Source organism: Tenrec ecaudatus, chromosome 10 (genome assembly GCF_050624435.1).
Source record: "Tenrec ecaudatus isolate mTenEca1 chromosome 10, mTenEca1.hap1, whole genome shotgun sequence".
Classification (NCBI taxonomy): domain Eukaryota; kingdom Metazoa; phylum Chordata; class Mammalia; order Afrosoricida; family Tenrecidae; genus Tenrec; species Tenrec ecaudatus.
This window is the reverse complement of record NC_134539.1, coordinates 143296367-143316946: the sequence shown is the minus strand read 5'-3', so window position 1 is coordinate 143316946 and position 20580 is coordinate 143296367. Positions and strand designations below refer to the sequence as shown.

The following is a 20580-nucleotide window of genomic DNA, read 5'->3' as shown; positions in this document are numbered from 1 at the left end:
TGAGGCACATGGGACTGAAGAGGGAACCTGCAGACTGGGGGCCAGGGGTGGGGCCTGGAAGAGGAAGCTGCTGCCTTCCCTTGCGAGCAGTGAGTGAGCAGGACCCCTCCGTCTGTCAGGCTGCACCACAGTACTGGAGGTGCCGTCACCAGCTAAGCCCCTGCCAGAGTGGCATTGTCTGACTGCCTACTAACCTCGAGGTTGGTGCTTCAAAGACACCCAGTTTCCGTTAAGAATACAGTGAAACACACAGGGCCGTCTGGAGTCCGAATCAACTCGCTGGCAGCACATTTGCTTGTTTTCTGGGGAGGGGGTGGATCTCAGCTAAAATGGGAGCGTCTGAGGCTGAGAGGCCACTGAGACCCCATGGGCACCCGTACAATCAGCAAGAACCATTACCAGCCAGGTACCTGCCAGGGAGCAAGGCCTACCTGCTCCCATTCTCACAGGTGCAAAGAATGACCTCATGGGCACCCACCCAGGGGCACCTCACCCAGAGGGAACTTCATCCAAGGGACATTTTACCCGGGGAACCCCTCACCCAAGGGACCCCTTACCCAGGGGCACCTCACCCAAGGGACTCGTAACCCAGGGGACACCCCACCCAGGAAAGCTCCAGACTCGCATCCGGAGGAAGGGCTCTAAGGGACGGCTGTGTAATTGATGAGGAAGAAATTAGAGACACAAACTCTGGGCTGCTCCCTCCACCATGGCTTCAGGAGCCAGATCCGTGCAGAGAAAAAATATGTATTCCCAGCTTCAGCTCATATATTCTTGGGGCATGCAAGCCCCCCATCCACCATGAATTACAGGTAACCACATAGGTAACAAACCCTGGAGGTTCCTAGTTCAATGGAGGAGTAACCCAACACCAGTGCTGGGGCAGGTAAGGGGGAGTGACTGAGAACAGTCTGCTCCCATCCTTAAAGCTGCCGGCCAGATAGCAACCAGCCACGTGCTTGTCAGAGGTAGTTTTTAGGCAGCACTATTATGGGAGGAGATTGTGGGGATCAATCTTGGTTATGAGAATGTGATTGGGACTCACCTCTAGCCTCCCTCCACCCAGAACCTTGGCCTGTCAGGCTTCTTAAAATATGAGAATAAAGAATTTGTCTGCATACACTCTCTTGCCAGTCCTCTGTTTCCCGCCCTCCGGGCCCCTCACCCAGGCAGGCAGCGGGAGCAGATGGGAATCCCCATTCCCATCTTTGGTTGCCTTCACAGTAGCAAAGACACACAGCTCAACTTCATGCACTTGAGCAGAGCCCACTGAGAAACTAACGGATTTCCACCGGAGGAAACAGGACCTCGCAGGAAATACAATCAAAACGCCCTTGGAGAAAGGAGGTGTCACATCAATTGGGAGGGGGGAGAGGGAGGGGTATCTTAGAACTGAAGAGGTGTAACTGTTGAAATCAAGGTCAGTAGGGGGGTGGGTGGACACAGCTGAAGAAGGAATCAAGTGTGAGCTCTCTCCCGGAATGCAGCAAAGAAGAAAGAGAAAAGAAAGCATAAGCGATGTGGTAGACAGAATAACAACCCACCCCCATCACGTCCCCATCCTAATCCCTGAACCCTGTCAAGAGGCGACCTTATAAAACATGGGTGACTGCAGGTATCATGAAGGTCTGGAGGTGGCCTGGAGGAACTGGGGGACCACTGGAATCAGTCTCAAGGGAGATAAGGGGAGTCAGTCAGGAAGCAGAGTGGGAGAGAGGCATTTTGAGGACGGAGGAAGGAGCCACAAGCCGAGGAGCGCAGGCAGATTCCACTGTTGTTGGTGAGTGAATCCCGTCTTGACTCAGCCACCCAGTGTGACCGAGTAGAAGTCCCAATGGTATCTTCTGGACTAATTTTTATGGAAACAGGTCAGATCGCCAAGTCTGTATCCCCCACAACCCTGGGAGGGTCGACTTGCCAGCCTTTGGGTTGGTTGTGCCACGTGGGCTCCTTAGGCAGCCTCTGGAAGCGGGAGCAGACAAGCCAACATTGCTCCCTAGATTGTCCAACAGGAAAGTCACCTGCGGTCCCGGTTATCTAATGGGATGACAGAAATGCCACAAGTGGTGACTTTCCTGGAGGTCCGGTGTCCAGACTCAGGGTCCAGCCTCTGTTGGCTGTGGAGGAAGGTCCTCAGCTCTTCCAGTGTCTGTCCCTGGACTACCTTACATGGCTCAGCATCTCTCTTCCCCATCGCTGCTTCCCAGCTAGCTTTTTTAATCATCTGTATCACAAAAGGGATTGTCTCAAAAGACGCCCTACACTAACCCTGCTTCATTAGCAGAGCAGAGGCAACCATTCCAACGGGGTTGTAATCCCCGGGACCAACAAAACCAGTCACTGCCCAGTCATAGCAACCTCATAGGATAGGCCAGAACGTCCCCTTGGAGCTTCTGAGACTGTAACTCTTTAGGAGGAGTGACTGGTGGTTTCGAACTGCCGACCTTGCGGATGGCGGCCCAACTCATAACTCCTACCCCACCAAGCTCCCACCACCACATAGATTTTGTAGGGGACACTGTTCAGTCCACAACCCCGGCCATCTTGAATCAGGACTTCTGACTGTTGACATGTAAACAGCATGCCCCTGGAGGAGCCTGGTGGCTGCAGCCAGGGGCTGAGACATGACGACATTGTGTCTGGTTAGACCTGGGTCACTGTGACTCAACCGGACCTACCACCAACTGGGTGACACACATGGCGGAGTTTGCCTTGGATGACTAACCTGAGAGGAGCCCTGGTGACGTAGTGGGATACATGCTGGGCTGATAAATGAAAAGTCAGCAGTTCAAAACTACCAACCGCTCCAAAGGAGAACGCGGAGGCTTTCTGCACCTGTAAAGAGTTAGTTTTGGAAGCCCATCGGGCAGTTCTGCTCTGTCTTTTAGGATCGCTGTGAGTCGGGATCTACTCACAGCAGCTGCAAGTTTGGGTTTTGAGTTTTAGTGGTGCTGTTGGTTTGGACGTTGGATTGCTAACCTCAAGGTTGGTGGTTCAAACCCACCAGCCTCTCTAAAAGAGAAAGATGAGGTGATCTGTTTCTACAAAGACCTATGGCCTCAGAAAACCGGAGTCGGGTTAAAGGGGATGGCAGTGGGGCTTTTTGACTGGTTTTAAGTGGACTGATCTACAGGAGCCCGATGGGGCTGCTTCAGCACTCGGAAGAAGTACCAGGCTGTCCACTCTCATAGGAAAGATGACCATCTCAGAGACAGGGGCAGTGCTGTTCCTCTCCTAGAGGGTTGCCAGGAATCAAAATCGACCCAATGGCCATGAGTTCGGCTTTGGAAAATGGAGTCCTGGTTGTGCAGGGGTGAAGCACTTGGCCGCTAACTAAAAGGCTCGTGACTCGAACTCAACAGCTGCCCCACCAGAGACAGAGGTGGCCGTCCAGATTTTTTTTGAAACAAGTGGGAAGTTTAGACCAGGGCTCGGCGTATCAGAGTGAACCAAATCATTCTTGGGCCAAGACCCCAAGTCATTTTTCAAGATCTCCAGTTGATTCATATGGGGGGTCTTGTAAAAATGTAGGTTCTGATTGGGCTGCTAGCTTCAAGGTCAGCAGTTCGAAACCACCTGCCAGTCTTTGGAAGACAGATGGGACGTTGGGCTCTTGTGGAGAGTTACAGTCTCAGAGACTCACAGGGGCAATCTGTCTCGTCCTAGGGGGCCACTGGGAGTTGGAATCGACCCGATGGCAGTGAGTTTGAGGAGGGAATGCAGATGCTCAACAGGAGTAGAACCAGAGCCCACGAAGTGGTGCTGAAACAAAGACCCGGTTGGGTGACCCCTTCCTCAACAGCCATGTGGTCACTCGTCCTTCACGGTCTGCTTTTCCTGTGGAATGAACGTGTTGTCAGAGCTCCATTTATCCCGAAATTCCTTGTCGGGGACGAGGAAGTGTGTTTTCCTTGTGTTTTGGTGTAATCCAGGCTGCAGAGCTTCAAAGCCTCTTCAGTTTCAGCAGTCAAGGTTGTTAAGGCATCTTCCTCCAAACCTAGTGCTGCTTCATATACAAGGGGCCTCCCCGCAAGAAACAGAATTGTGCTGGGCAGAGTGGAGCTTTTGTAGTAACATGCAATTTTTCCCACTAGGTGAGCATCAAGCAATGTGCTCTGAGTTAGTGCACCCAGTGGCATCACCTGGGAAGGTTCTCTGGCCCCAGTGAATTTTTTCATAAAAAGCAGTTTCACTCAAACCTCATTTTTTTGTGTGATGACTGATTTAAGAGAATAGTATGCAACTGTAAAATTTCCTTCCTGCTTTTTTTTTGGGGGGGGGGTTGATGCCGCAGAAACTGTTGTGATGTTGATCTCAGCTTACACGGACAGCACTATGGGAAAAACACAAGTGTACAAGTGGTTTTCTTGTTTCAAAAAAGATGAAATATTGATTGATGACAAACCTCGTTCTAGACACCCATCAACTTCCCAAACAGATGAAAATGTTGACTCATAGTGCATTGGCGTTCATTCCACCTGGTTAAACTGTTAATTAAGCTTTCTATTTAGAGGTTCTGAAAAGATAGCGTTAACAGTGTGCGACAATAAGGGACTGATTTGTGGCAGGCGGGGGACTGGTTTTGCCATCATGACAATGCGCCTGCTCACATAGCCATCTCAGTGCGCCGGTTTTGGCCAGTTCAGGCTATGTCTCTCTTGCCCCCTGCATCTATTCACCTGACCTCGCTCCGTGAGACTTCGTTTTGTTTCCGCAAATGAAAAGGGACATGAAAGGACAGCGACTTGACGACATAGAAGAGGTGAAAGAAAAGGACGGAGGTGCTATCAGCCATCCAAACAGATGAGTTTGAAAAATGCTTCCAAGAATGGAATCGCAGATTGACAAATGTATTACGTGTAATGGAGAGTACGTTGAAGGTGATAAGGTTGTTTCGTAAAAAAAAAAAATTAAATAGCTAGCTTGGGGGAGGGGGATTCCTGATTTGGGGGGTACCCCCTCATAGTCCAGATTCTCAGATTATTTGTTCAACATGCAGAGTGTTTCCAAGTGTGAACTAGACAGGCAGTCATTTTAAAAACAAACACCACCAAGCCAGTTCTTACAGGAGACAACGGCGTAGAAGCTTCCCTGTGGGTAACTCTTTAGAGGGGCAGTCTTGGCGCTCTCCCATGAAGCTGTTGGTGGTTTCAAACTGCCAACCTTGCGGTCAGCAGGCCCATGTGTAACCCACTACAACCCCTGGTAGTGTGCAATCGATTCTTGGAAACTAACCTGCAGCTCGCCTTTAGTGTCTCTCAATCTAACATCTGGTCTCTGAAGGTAATTGGCCTCGCAGAGAACGACCACAGCACACGAATAGCCTCCGATAGCGCTTGGGTTTGCTTTTGCTCGTATAGCAGTCTGAGGAGTGGCTTCTAACACGTTTCCTAAGGAAACAGTTCCTTTTCCTGTCTGAGTTCCTAGAAGAGTCACACAAAAAAAGGCAAAAAAAACCCCACTGCTATGACATGAATTCCGACTTGTGGTGACCCTACAAAACAGACTGTGACCCAGAGTTTCCAAGGCTGTGATCTTATCCCCTCTACCACCACAATCCAGTTGTATTGGCACACGATCCACATCATAGAATTCAACCATTCAGTCTTGTCAAGAAGGATTGTACAATCATGACCACTGTTTCAGAACATTTTCACCCCCCCTACCCCACCCCCGCCACGATCAAATCACCTTTAAAATGAGCTGTGTGGTCACATTCAGTACCAGTGTTCCATCCCCCTCCGGTCTTCACTGTTTACTCCCAAGAACCCCTCACCCTCCCCATCTCCTCCCTACCCGCCCTACGCCCCCCACAAATCCTTGGATCCGTTATCATATCCCTAGTCATCACTCCTTCTGTGCTTCATAAACTGGTGAAAAAAAAAAAGCCAACAGAAACAATAATGACCCAAAACGAGATGTGGGAGGAAGGAAACACAGCAGCAATATCAAGATTGAAACTACCAACAACGAGCCAGGAAGAAAAGCGCACCGTCAATATGTAAAACGCCGGGGAAGGAATTTCTGTCATGGAACAAGCAAGAGATCCTCGCACCTAGAACGAATTCAGGCTGGATCTAGAGCGAGCTCAACTGACCGAGGAGCAAGTCTGATGCAGCCTAATCAGGATGGCAGTGATCTGCGTGCGATGGGAAGGCTGTTCCAGACCTTTGCCGGTGGCTCGCGGGCTCTGCCAGCGGCGGAATCTGACTAGAGACTGCAGATGGGATTTGGGCAACCACGGCCCTCCACAGCCTTCCACAAATTGGGTGGTCACAGTTTTAGCCCTGGGACAAGGCTGTAATCTGTACAGAACGAGACTGCACGCACTTCTCCCCTGGAGTTGGCGCTGGGTTCCAACCACAACCCTTTTCTTTTACAGCCAGGTCCTTGGACCATTGGCTCACAAGGTGAGCCCCTGGGACGAACACCCAGGGCCCAGAAACAGCAGCCTCTGCGCACTGCCTCCACCTAGTGGCCAGAGTGTGCAAGCAGCTTGCCAGTGGGCGTAATCAAACCCAGCCCACGCCCGGGAGGGGATTCTGACTCACAGCAACTCTAGAACAGAGCACAACTACCCTTAGACATGCAGAGCTGCGAGTCTTCACAGGAGCAGAAAGCCGCATTGCGCTTCCCCCACAGATGTGTCCCGAGGGCTTCATACGGCCTCATAGAGACCCACGTGGGTTTTCCAAGGCTGTAAGTCGTTAGGGGAGCAGCCATTAGACTCATTTTCCTCCCGAGGAGTGGCTGGTGGCTTTGAACCCCTGACATGGCAGTTAGCAGCCCAACGCTTAAAAAGGAAGACACTCACCACCGCCCAATTGTCTGACTCCTCGGGACCCTGTAGGACAGAGTGGAGCTGCCACTGGGGGTTCTGAGACTGTCCATCTTTGTAGGAGTAGAAGGCCCCATCTTTCTCCCTCGGAGCAGCTGAGGGTTTCAAACTGGGACCTCGCAGTTAGCAGTCCAGCTTGTAATCACTACTGTGGGAGGGGGGTGTAGATCGCATCCCTTTACGATACTCCCATGTCCAGCCCCATCCTCTTCTCCTAACCAGTGAGATGAGGCTGGAGTCTAAACCAAAGAAGGTCAGGGAACTTGGTCCTGGTCATTACCTAAGTAAGACATAGGCACCAACCTTTTTTTTTCCCTCCCATTAAGCATTCAAATGGAAGATCGCAATCTCTGTCTCCTCATCTGTAGAGTGAGGACGACTTGGGGTCTGACATCTTGACCTGTGGATCAGCACACAGGTCACTGCACTTCCTAGAGGGTCCTGAAGCCCAGGTTCCAGGAACAAAGAGGTGCATACATCCACACCTCGACACTAGCATCTTCCCCCGCAAAACCCCCAAACTTGGTTGTGTGTTTACTGCAATGCAAGACGCCGAGTTACATGCTTTATAAAGTATCACACTGAGCATAACTGATCCCAAAACCAAGCGAAGACATCACCAGAATAGAACCTTAAAAATCAATATCTCTTAAGAACACATGAAAAAAAACCGCACTGCCATCGAATTGATGCCAACTCCCAGCCACCCCATAGGACGGGGTAGAACTGCCCCTATGGGTTTCTGCAACTATAACTGTTCACAGAAGCAGGAAGTCTCATCTTTCTCCCTTGGAGCGGCTGGTGGTTTCAAACTGCCGACCCCGTGGTTAGCAGCCCAATGCATAACCACTGCACCACCAGGGCTCTTCTCTTATGAACACAGATGCAAAAATTCTCAACAAAACCTTAGCCAATAGCATCCCACAAAACATCAAAAAGAGAATGCGTGTAAGGATGGTTCAACACGAGAAAGCGGTCCACCCTGTAAACAAAAGCACTCGACAAAATAGGAAGAGATGGGAAATTCCTGAACACAGCAAAGGCCATAAATGTGAACACAAGAGCCAACACGGAGTTCAATGGCAAGAGACTAAAAGCATTTCCCCCTGCAAACGGGAGCCACACAAGCATGCCCTTTATTACCACCTTCTTCAGCAGTGTGCTGGAGTCTTGGCCAGAGCCCTCAGACAACAAAGAAATGGATGGCATCCAGGTGGGCAAGCAAGAAGCGAACTCAACGTATTCACGGATGACGTGGTGCTGCACACAAAACCACAGAGGCTCGCCATGAAAATTGTTAGAACTGACGGAAAGCTTTGGCCATGTGGGGCGGGGGGTGGGGGGCACAGGATCAACCATCCCAAAATAACTCCGGTCCCTGCGCGAACCAAGAGAGCTCTGGGAAGGAAGTCACGGAAACACTACCATTTACAATAGCCGCCCCAAAGACGAAAGGGTGAAGAATCAACCTATCCAGAGAAGCAAAAAGTGTAAGCAAAGAAAACTACAAGTTGTCCCCACCTCCCAGCCTTTGTCACTGTGTCCTGGGGTCCCTGTGTCCCGCTCTTGCCTCCTTCCCACTGCCCTGCCCAGAGAGATGCGCATGTGTGTGTGCAATATTTGCGACACCCAAAGCAGCCATCCCCACTCATGGCAGCTGCACTGGGCCGGACGACCACTTAATTTATACAGTTGACAGGTGTTAGGACTGTAAGGTCGCGCGGACCCCCCAAAGAGCTCTGATGCTCCGCCCCAACTTTGACATTGGCTTTGTTTTACTAGGGCATCGCCCGGAGGTTCCCAACCAAGCTTCTGTGACCAATCTGAGGCACAAGCGACCACAAGGAATGGCCCCAGGGCCCACAGACCCTCAGTAGCCACTGACTCTTCTGTGGTCCCGGCCTGACCTATAACTTTGCTGGGTGCCTCCCTGAGGGAGCCTCCGGGAGCATGGCTCGGCATTTCCAGGTGAGCCTAGCTGGCTGCCCAGGAGCTGTCTCCGCCCTTAACTCCCGTGCTTTCTGCTTCTTTGTGGCATAGTGGTTACGTTGGGCTGCTAACTGCAAGGACAGCAGTTTGAAACCACCAGCCTCTCTATGAGAGAAAGATGAGGCTTTCTACTCCCATGAAGAGTTCTGGAGTCTCCGAAACCCACAGGGGCTGTGCCCAGGCATTGAAACGGATTTGATGGCCGTGAGTTCTGAAGATGAACTGGGCCTCTGGGTGGGTCTGGCGCACTCTCGGCTGTTAGCCCAAAGGCCGCTCGGAGGAAAGGCCTGGAGATGCGCGTCGGGATGTCCGGCCACTGACACCCTCAGGAACAGGCTCGTACTATCCCCCGGGGGCTCATGGGGAGCCCACATTGCCCCAAACGCAACTATTTGTTTTTTAAAAGAACAAGCTAGTGCCCAGAGACCGAGACCGTGGTCACCAGAGGCTGGACGAGCCCGGATGGGGGACTGTTGCTTAATGGACACAGAGTTTCGGTTTGCCGTGGTCAACAGTTTCAGAAACCGATACTGGAGATGACTGCCCACATGGAGAGGGGCGGGGGCAGATGGAGAAGCGAACAAGAAGTTAGCTGGGCGGGGAAGCCAGGCCCAGGAAGCACGTGACTTCCACATGATGGGGAGACAGACACAGGAAGCCGTCAATAACAAACGCATCTCGCGGGGGCGGCCATCTCAGACGCAGGAGCCAGGAGCGCATCTGCGGGGTCACTGTATCCAGGAGGCCGGAGGCCGGGCCTGGACTCCACAGCACCCATCCTCCTCCTCCTCCCTCCTGGCAGCGGGGGCTTTGCCTCCAAGGGTAAGCTGGTGCTGTTCGGGGGTGGGGGGGGCCTGCGTCCCAGCTGGCAGCGTGGAAGGAGTTTTGTGAATTCCAGTCCCCAACTGCCCCCTCTCCACCCCAATCCCGCCCTGCCTCTGGGCTTGTTTCCTGCTTCTTGTCCCCTGCACCCCACTCTGCTCTTCGGGTGACTGATTTAGGAAGTGTGGCTGCCATCTTGTCCACCAGTTGCGCCCAGTGGGCGCCAGGCGACCTGGCCCGTGACTGCACCCCCGTGAGGGTCTTGCATTTCAAGTTCAGGAGTCACAAACAATTTCACTCAGCCAGGAGCCATCCGTGTCAGCAAGGGGGCAGGGCTGTTTTCTCATCCATGATCGAGTTTTTTTCCTAGACGTGGAGGGGTTTCTCATTTCCCTCTTCAAACGAAATAAATACAATATATAGATGCAATATTGCATTTGCTGACCTCTTTGAAACTTGGCAAGATGCATATGGGCAGTGGAATTTACCATCCCGGGATGTTGCTCAATCTGATAAATTCCTTACCAACAAAATGAGACTGTGGTGCCTCCCTTCCACCCTTGAGGAGCAGTCCAGGTAGTGCGTTTCAGGTTACGGATTGAGAGACTAACTCATTCTCTGATTTACCGGAAAAGATCTAACAGGTGTGAGTCCTGCTAAACATGTTGTCTCTAAAGCGAAAAAGTAGGCAGGGGTGTTATTGAGGTATGCGGGGAAAATGTAACAATTCAAGTAAAATGTAGCTCTTCAGAGAAACTATAGGTAAGATTTTGGAGGCAGCCAGAAAGAACAGGAGCAGCGTGGTGTCTGGTTTAAACTCAGAAAAGATGTGTCAGGATTGTATCCTTCTACCGTGTTTATTCAGACTGTGATCATCGGAGCAGTAGGCTGTGCGAAGAAAATCCAGGCTTCAGGATTGGAGCAAGACTCATTGACAACTTGTGATGTGCACACAACACAGCCTTGCCAAAAAGGACTTGAAGCCTTTCTTGACCCACGGCCATGCCGCCTTCATGATCGATTCCACCCCAACACACAGAACACAAGGGTCTTCACCACCGGACCAATAAGCAACATCACTATAAGCAGATCGAAACTGTCAGGGATCCACAACCAATGCCATGGAAGCAGCCGTAAGGACTTCAGATGACATCGCATGGGACAAATCTACCACCAAAGACCTCTCTTCAAAGTGTTAAAAAGCAGAAATGGTAGATTGGGAAGTTGGGGGGAGAAAAGGGGAACCCTTTCTACAATGATCTACATATAACCCCCTCCCAGGGGGACGGACAACAGAAAAGTGGGTGAAGGGAGACATCGGTTAGTGTAAGACAAGACAGAATAATAACGATTTATAAATTATCAAGGGTTCATGAGGGAGGGGGGTCAGAGAGGGAGAGGAAATGAGCTGATACCAAGGGCTCAAGGAGAAAGAAAATGTTTTGAAAACCATGATGGCAACAAATGTACAAATGTGCTTGACAAGATGGGTGTATAAATGGGCTGTGATAAGAACTATAAGAGCCCCCAATAAAATGATTAAAAAAAATCAAAGATGGCCCTTTGAAGACATAAGTGCAGCCTGCCCCTCGCCATGGCACTTTGAGATGCCCCATCAGCCTGTGGACACTGGCAATGAGTAAGGAGAGTCGAAGAAGGATCGATGTCGCCGGATCGTGGTGTTGGCAAAGGACCACGCATGTGCCGCTGCTGCTGGGAGACCGCACCGATCGGTCTCGGAAGAAGTGCAGCCAGGCGCTCCTTGGGAGTGGGGATCCTCGGGAGGGACTAGTTCCTGGCAAGCGCCAGGCTTGGTCCAGTAGAGGGTGCACTGAACAGTGGGAGCCCCTCAGAACGGAAGGACAAAGTGACTGCAGTGGGGAAGGTACAGGAACAGTGTGAGGATGGTCCAGCTCTGGGCAGCGCTGTGCTCGGTTGTTTACAGGGGTCGCTCTCCGCGGGAACACACACAGCCGGGAGCCACTATGTCTGTAGTCCGACGACTTCTCTCTTTCCCTGCTTCATGCCCTTTTCAACAATGAGGTGCCCATGGCCACCCAGGGGACTCCGACTCATGCCAGCCCTGCGTGGTACAGGGCGGAGCGACTCCAGATCGGCACACAGCAGATTGCTGCATCTTTCGTGGCACCAATGGGGAGGTGTGCACCCTTAGGGCCACCTCAGGTACATGATTTTAAAAACAACTAAACTCACTGCCATCGAGTCAGTGCTGACTCATGGGGACCCCCCTGTGAGTTTCCTGGCGACCATGCGGATCAAAGGCCAACTTTAGAACCACTACACCATCAGGGCTCCAGCAGCTATGTGCTAGATGGGGCAGTGCTTTGTTCTGTTGCCACAGGCCACTCGGTGTGGAAACTGACTCAACAGCCCTGAACCGTGACAACAGGGTCCATGACATCCTAAAAGAGCATGCAAGACATACATGTGCATTATCCAAGGAAGCTTCCAAAAGTCTGTGGGGAAATGGACTTCAACGGGAAGGGGGTCTTCCCACGCACTTTTGGAAGCCCCTCTGTAAGCGCCGACATACAGGGGACACTGCTAACTAACCCTTCAAGGCAAGGCTGAAATGTCGCTGAGCTTTACAGCGTCCCCTCGTACCGAGTCATAACCTCCACCCTGAATGCTGTGTTGACCGTCTCCCTGATTCTCGGTTGTGGTTTGTTTGTCTGTCTTTCCAGTGCTTTACCACATGAGGAAGGACCTCTGGAAGCCCACCAGTTAAGCGCTCACCTGCTAACTGAGGGCTTGGCAGTTCGAACCCGCCCAGTGAGAAGAGGAAGACAGGCCATCGCTCCTGGAAAGTCCAGTCTGACCCGTAGTGGCCCTAGACGACAGACAGAACTGTCGCGAAAGAGGTCTTCACCGGGGTGAGTCACACCTAGGACCGTACAGAGCGCCTTTCTCTCATCGCATGGCGGCTACCAGTCCACAGTGGACTGAACAGTGCCACACACTTGTGCCTCTTTATTTCTGCTGTATAACAGAGCTACACGGTGTTTAGGAGACCCTGGGCCGCTACCTGCAAGGTTGGCTGTTCGAATCCAACAGCTACTCTGCAGGAGAAAGATGAGGCTCTCCGCTCCCCCAACGACTTAGTCTCAGAAACCCTGGGGGCAGAGTCGCCGTGGGTCAACCTCAGTTGGGTGGGTGTGGTCTTGGGTCCCTCATTCTAAATGCTTTCAATCACGAACCTCATTTGATCCCCACAACACCGGATCGGAAGGTATGAAACTCAAGGTACAGAAGAGAGAACGGAGACACAGGCAAACAATGCGACCTGCTCAAAGTTTTCGTTCGGGGGCACAGTCAAATCAGCTTCGATCCAAAGCGCCCCATGGACAACACAACACTGCCCGGTCCTGCGCCAGCCTCACGGCGGGGCCTGGAGTCCAGCTCTAGGTTGCCGCCCTGTGTCCATCCATCTCCTTGAGAGTCCGCCACTTCTCCAGAGACTCTCGCCACAGCCTGGTCTCTCCTGGTCCCAGGCCCAAAGTAGATGAGGTGAAGTCTCGCCATCATTGCCTCTAAGGAGCCTTCCTGCTGTGTTTTCTCCAAGGCCATGGATTTGTTTTCCCGGCAGTCCCTGGTGGCTTCAGTAGTTGCCACCAACACCGTCATGCAAATCCATCCATTGTTCCCGGCTCTTCCTTATTTGTTGCCAAGGTTAGGCAGCTAACCAAAGGAGCGTTTGACCATGGTGACCTCGTGTGCTTCGAGGTGGAACTGTGTGCTCCGCCAGAGACTCAGTGGCTGGTTTTTCAGAAGTAGCAGATTGTTGGTCCTTTCTTCCAAAGTGCCTCTGGGTGGACTTGACCTTGACACTCCAAGCCCTCATCAGCCCCCACGTTGACCTTTTGCACCTCAGGGACACCAAGGTTATACAGATAGTAAGAGGCAAGGACCGGACAGGTCTCCCAGTGCTTTGCGCACATTTCTGTAAAAGACATGGATGTAGGAGGGGAGTGACGGGCCACGGCTGTGGCAGGGTGCTGTTGAGTTGGTTCTTATCCATAGGGTGAAACCGGCCCAGTCCTACGCCGTCCTCCAGCTGTGGCTCTAGTCGAGCCCATGCTTGCAGCCAGAGGGTCAGGCTACCTCACTGAGTCTTCCTCCTTCTCTCTGACCCTCACTGTACCAGGCCTGGTGTCCTTCTCCAAGGACTGACGATAAGAGTACCAAAGTAGTCAGCTTTACAAGATTAATGCCTAATTCGGGCCTTCTTAAGAATTCCTAGCTTCTCCCAATCTTGTGGTCCTGAAAGGGAATCCCAGTGTGATTTGAATTTTCCTATTATTGGGTGTCAGCATCCGTCTCATCCATTTAGGCATGTATTCTTTTCTTCGAATGTTTTACTATCTTTAAGCGACCCCTTTGAGGGTCAAAAGACCCTTTCACAGGGGTCGCCCGATTCATAACAGTAGCAAAATGACAGTGATGAAGTAGCAACAAAGATAATTTTGTGGTTGGGGGTCACCACCACGTGAGGAACTGTCTGAAAGGGTCGTGGCATGAGGAAGGTTGAGAAGCGCTGATCTAGATGGAATTGACTTCTTTCTATATGTGGTGTGAGGTAGGGGTCCATTTCCCCCCAGATGGGTAACCAATGGATCCAAGACCACGGCTCAACGAGCCCCTTCTTTTGCTCAAACAGTCGCCCCAGGAGCACAGTGCTCAGCACCAGATGCTAACGGATAGGTCTGCAGTTGAACTCACCGTTCACTCCATGGAAGCCATGATCTGCTTCCATCAGATCTACAGCCTTGGAAATTCTCTTCTGTGCCACAGGGTCCCATGAGGAGGATTGACTTGGGGGTTTGTTTTGTTTATTGTGAATCAGGTGAACATTTCCAGAGCAGACCCTGTTTTCCATTCAGCTCTTCATGCACATTTTGGTTCATCTCACTGATCTCTCTCTCTCTCTCTCACACACACACACACACACACACACACACACACACACACACACACACACAGTCATGCCCTTTGACCCCAAAGGCACGGTCCCTGGTGTCCCAGCAGTCGCTATCAGACCAGTGATCCTGAATTTTGAATTCAGTAAATTGTGTTCTACATTTCTTTTCCACTCTCTCTAGAGCAGTGGTTCTCAACCTTCCTCATGCCACGGCCCTTTCATACAGTTCCTCATGTGGTGACCCCCCAACCATAACATTACTTCATCACTGTCATTTTGCTACTGTCATGAATGGGACGACCCTTGTGAAAGGATCCTTCAACCCCCAAGGGGGTCGCGACTCACAGGTTGAGAACCGCTGCTCTAGCACCTTCTAGGGTGATCACCAAAGCAGTTGGTGGGTACCATCTAGGTCTTCTGGTCTCCGTGTTGAAGAGACGGGTGCTTGCCTGGCTCGCTAATCCGTTGAACTCATGGTTTCTGTGCATCTTCAATTTTTCCCCCCACTCTTAAGACCCCAATCGTCCCGCAATAGAGTACAGAACATTGTCTGTGGGTGCCCTTGTGCCGAGCGATCATGGTGCCCCAAGACCACAGTCCTGAGCCCCCAAGCCTTGTGACTCGTTGCCTTAAGGAATCTGAGGAAATGTTCATAGCCCTGCCCCCTGTGGGCCCCTCCACATTCATGGAGATATTTGGGGCACGTAGAAATACCCGTGGTCAGACCTACGAGTATTTGTGGGTATAGAGTCCCCTTGTCCCTCCTATGCCCACCCAGCCAGTGCGTCTATCCAGGCATCTAGTCACAGGCCACCATTGTTGCAGGGCTGTGTATAAAACAGCATCTATTCCGTTGCCTTCAACTCTGGCCCCGGCATCTCCATGGCCTCCATCATTGTTGGCGACCTCTCTCAGTAGATCTCGCCTCCCCTGTGCCCCAGTGAGCTCCTGCCCCTTCCCCTCCGCTCGTCACTGCCGCTGGGATGATTCTCTGAGTGTGAAACCTTCTGCTTGGCTTTGGACAGGAATGGCCTCGATGACATTTGCCCTTTGGGGGTTGACTTATTTCACTCGGCATCCGGGCCGGCTTGGACACGGGTTGGTTTCCTCTGCCCGCTGGGCTGCAATGCCACCTAGGGGCTGTGATCGGCTGTGGGTGCATGTCCCCGTGCTGGGCATTCAGCTGAAAATTTCAGTTCCTGCCCAGGTTTCCTGCCTCTGCCCCTCCCTGCAAGTCCTGACCTCAGAGGGGACCCCCACCCTGCCTTTTTAGGATGGGGGGGTCTCCTCCTCTGACCGAGGTGTACACACGGAGGCATCCACAGTGCGCTGGGGTCCTGTGTGCACACGCTCGACCATGCGTGTGCCCGTCCCTCCACAACCCCCTCTTTATTTTCCTGCTTATCACGGCTGCTTCCTGGCTTCCTCTGCTGGACTCTCAGCGTGCGGGGAGCTGGCTGGTACATGTGGCCTCCCGAGACCACTCAGATAATGAGAGGAAATGTAGTCATCAGCTCACCGAGCGCCTGGGGGTTGGGGTTGCAGCTCCCGGCCGCCACTCCTTGACCTGTGCCCTTCTCTCCCTCCAGGAAGCCCTCAGTGTTCCTTGTGAGCCCGTGGACGCCTCCTGGGATGCGTTCTCTTCATTGGTGGGGCCTGCCCATGGCCCTTCTTGCCCTGCTCTGCTGCCCAGGTGAGTGGGTGCTTGGGGCTCCTGCCTTGGTGCATTCCAGCCCAGGTGGTGGAGTAGCAGGCCCTCTGTGGGGCTGCCCCACTCCCGTTGGGGCAGGGGTGGGGTGTCTCAGCTTGGAAGGCACTGTGGGTGCAGGATGCTGAGGCAGTGTGGTGGCCAGTCCCCACAGCCCTGGGCAGTATTGGGAAGGGTGTGGCCCAGACACCAGGATAGACAGGTACAGAGCTTCATGGCTGGTGGATGGGGCAGGTTGAGGTGGAAGGGTGAGCAGTCGGGCCTCCGGAGGTGAAGGGACATTGGGGTTCGGGGAGAGGTGCAGACAGACCCCTATCTGGCCTTCGAAGGTGGCCAGGGGACGGTGGGAAGCAGCAGAGGCACTGCCCTGCCGGCTGAAGGAAACAAAAGTGAAACCCCCACCCCCACCCCGTCCTGAGGAATGAGGGCCACTGAGGAAAACAGTCACCGTGTGCTGGGAGGCATTCTCCTCAGCCTTGTGCGGTGACAGGGCCTGGCCGGGGGACCAGCTTGGCCTTTCTTCTTGGGCCCTGACCCTTGAGCAGACTGCCAGCTGAGGGCGGCTCTGCTGGGCGGGAGGAGGGACGCCTGTGGCCAGTGGCCACTGACCAGTGCTTCTGGTCTCTCAGGGTGCAGCGAGGACGCGTTCCAAGTGAACATGTGGCCAGAGCAGCTGGTGGTCAAGCCCAATGGGTCCCTGGAGATCAACTGTAGCACCAACTGCCTGCAGCCGGACAAGGGTGGTCTGGAGACTCCCCTGACCAAGACACTGCTGGCCCGCCAGCCTCAGTGGCAGCTGTACTTGATCTCGAACATATCCGCGGACACAGAGCTCTACTGCTACTTCACCTGCGCCGGCAAACAGCTGTCCAAGGGGGCCAATGTCAGCGTGTACCGTGAGTGCCAGGGCCCCAGCGCCTCCTCTTGCAGGGACCCCATGTGGTCTGTCGGATGGAGGCCAAGCTGCTCTCCTTCTCTGCTCCTAGGCACACTCCTGCTCAGGCTTTGCTCTCCCTAAGCGCCCAGGCCACGTGGAGTCGGACGCAGGCCAGACAGCTCAGTCTGCCCGCGTTCTCCATGGGCCTCCCCGAGTCTGCTGGCAAGCTCAGAGGCAGGCCACGGTCTCGGGACTAGCCAATCTAGTCCAGATGTAGCTTCAGATCCAGATGCCATTCTCAGACATAGCATGCATGGTGTCCTTTCAGCTCAGCCCCGGCTTCCTCACCCCGTCACGGGGCATCCTCTAGGGACCTGGGCCAATCCTCCAGCGGCCACTTGGCCCAGTGAAGACGGGGGGTCTCAGCCAATGTTTTATCCTCCCCCGTGGGCCCTTGGGAAATGCGTGACAGTGACACACACATCTGCCTGTGTTGTTACTGTCGAGTCACAGCAACCTGATGTCCCACAGAATGAAATGCCGCCCAGGCCTGAGCCCCCCCAACCCGCAATGGCCCTTGTCTGAGCCCACGGACGCAGCCGCTGTGCTGGCCCATCTTGTTGGCCTTCCTCTTTGCCACTGCCCGCTACTTTACCAAGCACGATGCCCTTCTCCAGGGACCGGTCTCTCCTGACAATGTGTCCATGCCTCGTGACACTGCATCTCCCCGTCCTTGTCTCCAAGGGGCACTCTGGCTGTACTTCCAGGACAGACTGCTTGCCCTCTTGGCATCCAAGGTCCATTCGAGGTTCTTCCCCAGCCCTGTTATTCAAATCCTTCGATTCTGCTTCGGTTTCCCTTGTCCCAGGTCCGGCTCTCACAGGCGGATGTGGACATTGAAAATGCCATGACCCGGGTCAGGTGCACCTTGGTCCCCAAAGTAACAGCCTTGCTTTGCAATGCTTTAAAAAAGGCCTTGTGGCCCTGAGCCCTGAAAATCCTCCAGATGGATTTGAATTCTTTATTTCGCACCAGTGAGATCCCTTCCCCCTACAACCTCAGATCAGATGAAGAAGAGCAAGATGCCCGCGCAGGGAGAGTCGGGGCAGAGTATTGAGTTCAAAAGGGAATCTCGGGGGTTATGAGAGGCTAAGGGCGGTCTGATGCCAGACCCTGCCTCCAAGTGAGGAACACTAGCACTCGCCTGTTAAGCTCTTTCCTGCCAAGCCTTTTTCAATAAAACGCCTGATTGTTCCATTGTTCCACATTTCTGCTTCATCCCTGGAGGGGCAGGGGAGAGAGAGCCCACCTACCATCTCCAGCCTCTCCCTTTTTGTCCAGCCCGGAAATCATCTTATCAGGAAAGCCCCCACACAGGACTTTCTTCCCTGCCCACAACCTGGTGCTTCCTTTCTCCACAGGCCCAGTCCGTGCCCTGCCCCCAAGTCCAGTGGGGGTGCTCAGAGAACAACCAGGGGGGCAGGGATGGCCCCAGCCTGGCAGGACTGCGGGGAGAGGGCCCCGATCTTGACCAGACCTCCGTCCTTTCTCCCTTGCAGACCCTCCAAAGCTAGTGATGCTCAAGCTACAACCCACCTGGGTGGCCATGGGCCGACCTTTCACCATGGAGTGCAGGGTGCCCGCTGTGGCGCCCCTCGAGAGCCTTACCCTCACCCTGCTCCGTGGCAGGGAGCCCCTGCACAATCAGACCTTCAGCAGGGCAACGTCTGCCCCCCAAGAGGCCACAGCCACACTGAGTATCACGGCTGGCAGGGAGGATGACCAACACAATTTCTCATGCCAGGCAGAGCTGGACCTGCGCGCTCAGGGCGGGGGTGTCTTCCGCAGCTTCTCGGAGCCCCAGGTGCTGCAGGTCTACGGTGAGTGTAGGCTGAGGGCCCTTCACTCACATACAGCCCTTTAGGGGAAACTCACTGAGCCCCGCTGGCTGCAGACTTGGGAGGCAGGGACAGGACCTCTGTATTTAACTTGAGTGTGCACCCCATGTCCCCAGCCCAGCTCCCCCAGTGTCAAAGGTCCTCCAGAGGCCAGCACAGGGAGACAAGTTGTCCTTGATCGAGCTGGGTGACCTTGATCCAGAGTCCCTGGGTGGTACAAATGGTTAAAGTGCTCAAGCCCATTAATGACACCTGGAAGGAGGCCCCGGAAACTCTGTGACCCACAGTCCCTCTCTGACACACACGGGTGGGCGTGAGCGGACCGCACTCAGTGACAATGATGAAATAGACTTTGACCATGTCACGCTCTTCTTTATAGCCTTGGTTCTCAATGGGCTTGGCCTGACTGACCCCTCTCACCCTGCTGTCCTGTGACTCTGGGTGGCCTGTTTTTGGGGATTTGGCATGAAGCTGACTTAGCTCTGTTTGAGGTGGGCCCGGCCCGGCCGTGGTGTCTAGCAAGCACATGCTATCCCAGGGTGGGAGGCAGGTGGACATCTGCCCTCACAGTCCAACAGAGACCTGGCCCACTCTGGAGGACACTGGGAGGACTCGACACTGCCATGCCCACTCATCTCCGTGCACAGTCAGCACAGGGCAGATGAGTGGGCCGGTGGGGGGCAGGTGGGACTCGGGGACCAGAGGCCTTCTGAGACCACTGCCTCCTCCGTCCCCAGAGCCCTTGCAGGACAACCAGATGGTCATCATCATCGCCGTCATGTCGGTGCTGCTGTTCCTGTTTGTGATGTCTGTCCTGCTGTGCTTTGTCTTCGGCCAGCACTGGCGTCAGAAGAGGACAGGCGCCTACCAGGTCCGAGCGGCCTGGCGGAGGCTGCCCAGGGCCTACCGGACACAGCAGGCATGAGTAGTGAGGCCCCGGCCACTTCTGGAACTCAGGGTGTTCAGCCCCAGCTGAAGAACTGTGTGACAAGCCGCAGAGGACTTGAGGACACGCCCTTCGCTAGCCTGAATACAAACACCTGGACTTAGCCTGGTGCCCTCAGTTTCTCCTGGGCTGGCACCCAGTGCCAGCAGGTGTGACCTTCTCCCCTCAGCCTCCCTCCTGCTGCTCCTTCAGTCCCTTCTAGAACCTCGACCAGTCCAGACCCTGGGGCCCTCCCACCCATCCCTGAGGACTCTCTCCTGAGGGGTTGTGGGGGAAAGGCATCCTGGCCCAGTAGGGCCAAGAGGGTGCTTGATCCCCATTGTCCTTCAGGGCCCAGGCACTCCTGATTGAGCAGGACAAAGCTCTGACCTCCCTCTTCTGCCTGCAGAGCCAGCTTCCTGGGGTGAGGGTGGGGCCCTAAGGGAGTTGGCTCAGCCCCAGGGCCTTTTCCAGCCAGGCCTCTCCCCGCTCCACCCCCACCCAGAGCTGGAATAATAGACCAGATCGCTCCCTCCACAGCACATAATTCATTGCTAAGCCACCCAGCCTGTCAGCCCAGAGGC

The 20580-nt window shown here is 53.8% G+C and overlaps 1 protein-coding gene across 1 annotated transcript; it reads left to right on the top strand.

Moving 5' to 3' along the window:
• The first annotated feature begins 9456 nt into the window (after nucleotides 1-9456).
• ICAM2 (intercellular adhesion molecule 2) lies at nucleotides 9457-20535 on the top strand. Its single transcript, XM_075562075.1, has 6 exons — nucleotides 9457-9649; nucleotides 12355-12543; nucleotides 16178-16281; nucleotides 16926-17192; nucleotides 18733-19053; nucleotides 19809-20535. The coding sequence occupies exons 3-6, from the start codon at nucleotides 16221-16223 to the stop codon at nucleotides 19994-19996; spliced, it is 837 nt and encodes a 278-aa protein (XP_075418190.1). The 5' UTR covers nucleotides 9457-9649; nucleotides 12355-12543; nucleotides 16178-16220; the 3' UTR covers nucleotides 19997-20535.
• Nucleotides 20536-20580: the final 45 nt, after the last annotated feature.

Bases quoted from the DNA above. Each gene is read 5' to 3' on its own strand.
- ICAM2 (XM_075562075.1), top strand. From the start codon at position 16,221: ATGCGTTCTCTTCATTGGTGGGGCCTGCCCATGGCCCTTCTTGCCCTG. The intron at 16,282-16,925 runs GTGAGTGGGTGC...CTGGTCTCTCAG, and splicing joins TGCCCTGCTCTGCTGCCCAG to GGTGCAGCGAGGACGCGTTC. The intron at 19,054-19,808 runs GTGAGTGTAGGC...CTCCGTCCCCAG, and splicing joins CCAGGTGCTGCAGGTCTACG to AGCCCTTGCAGGACAACCAG.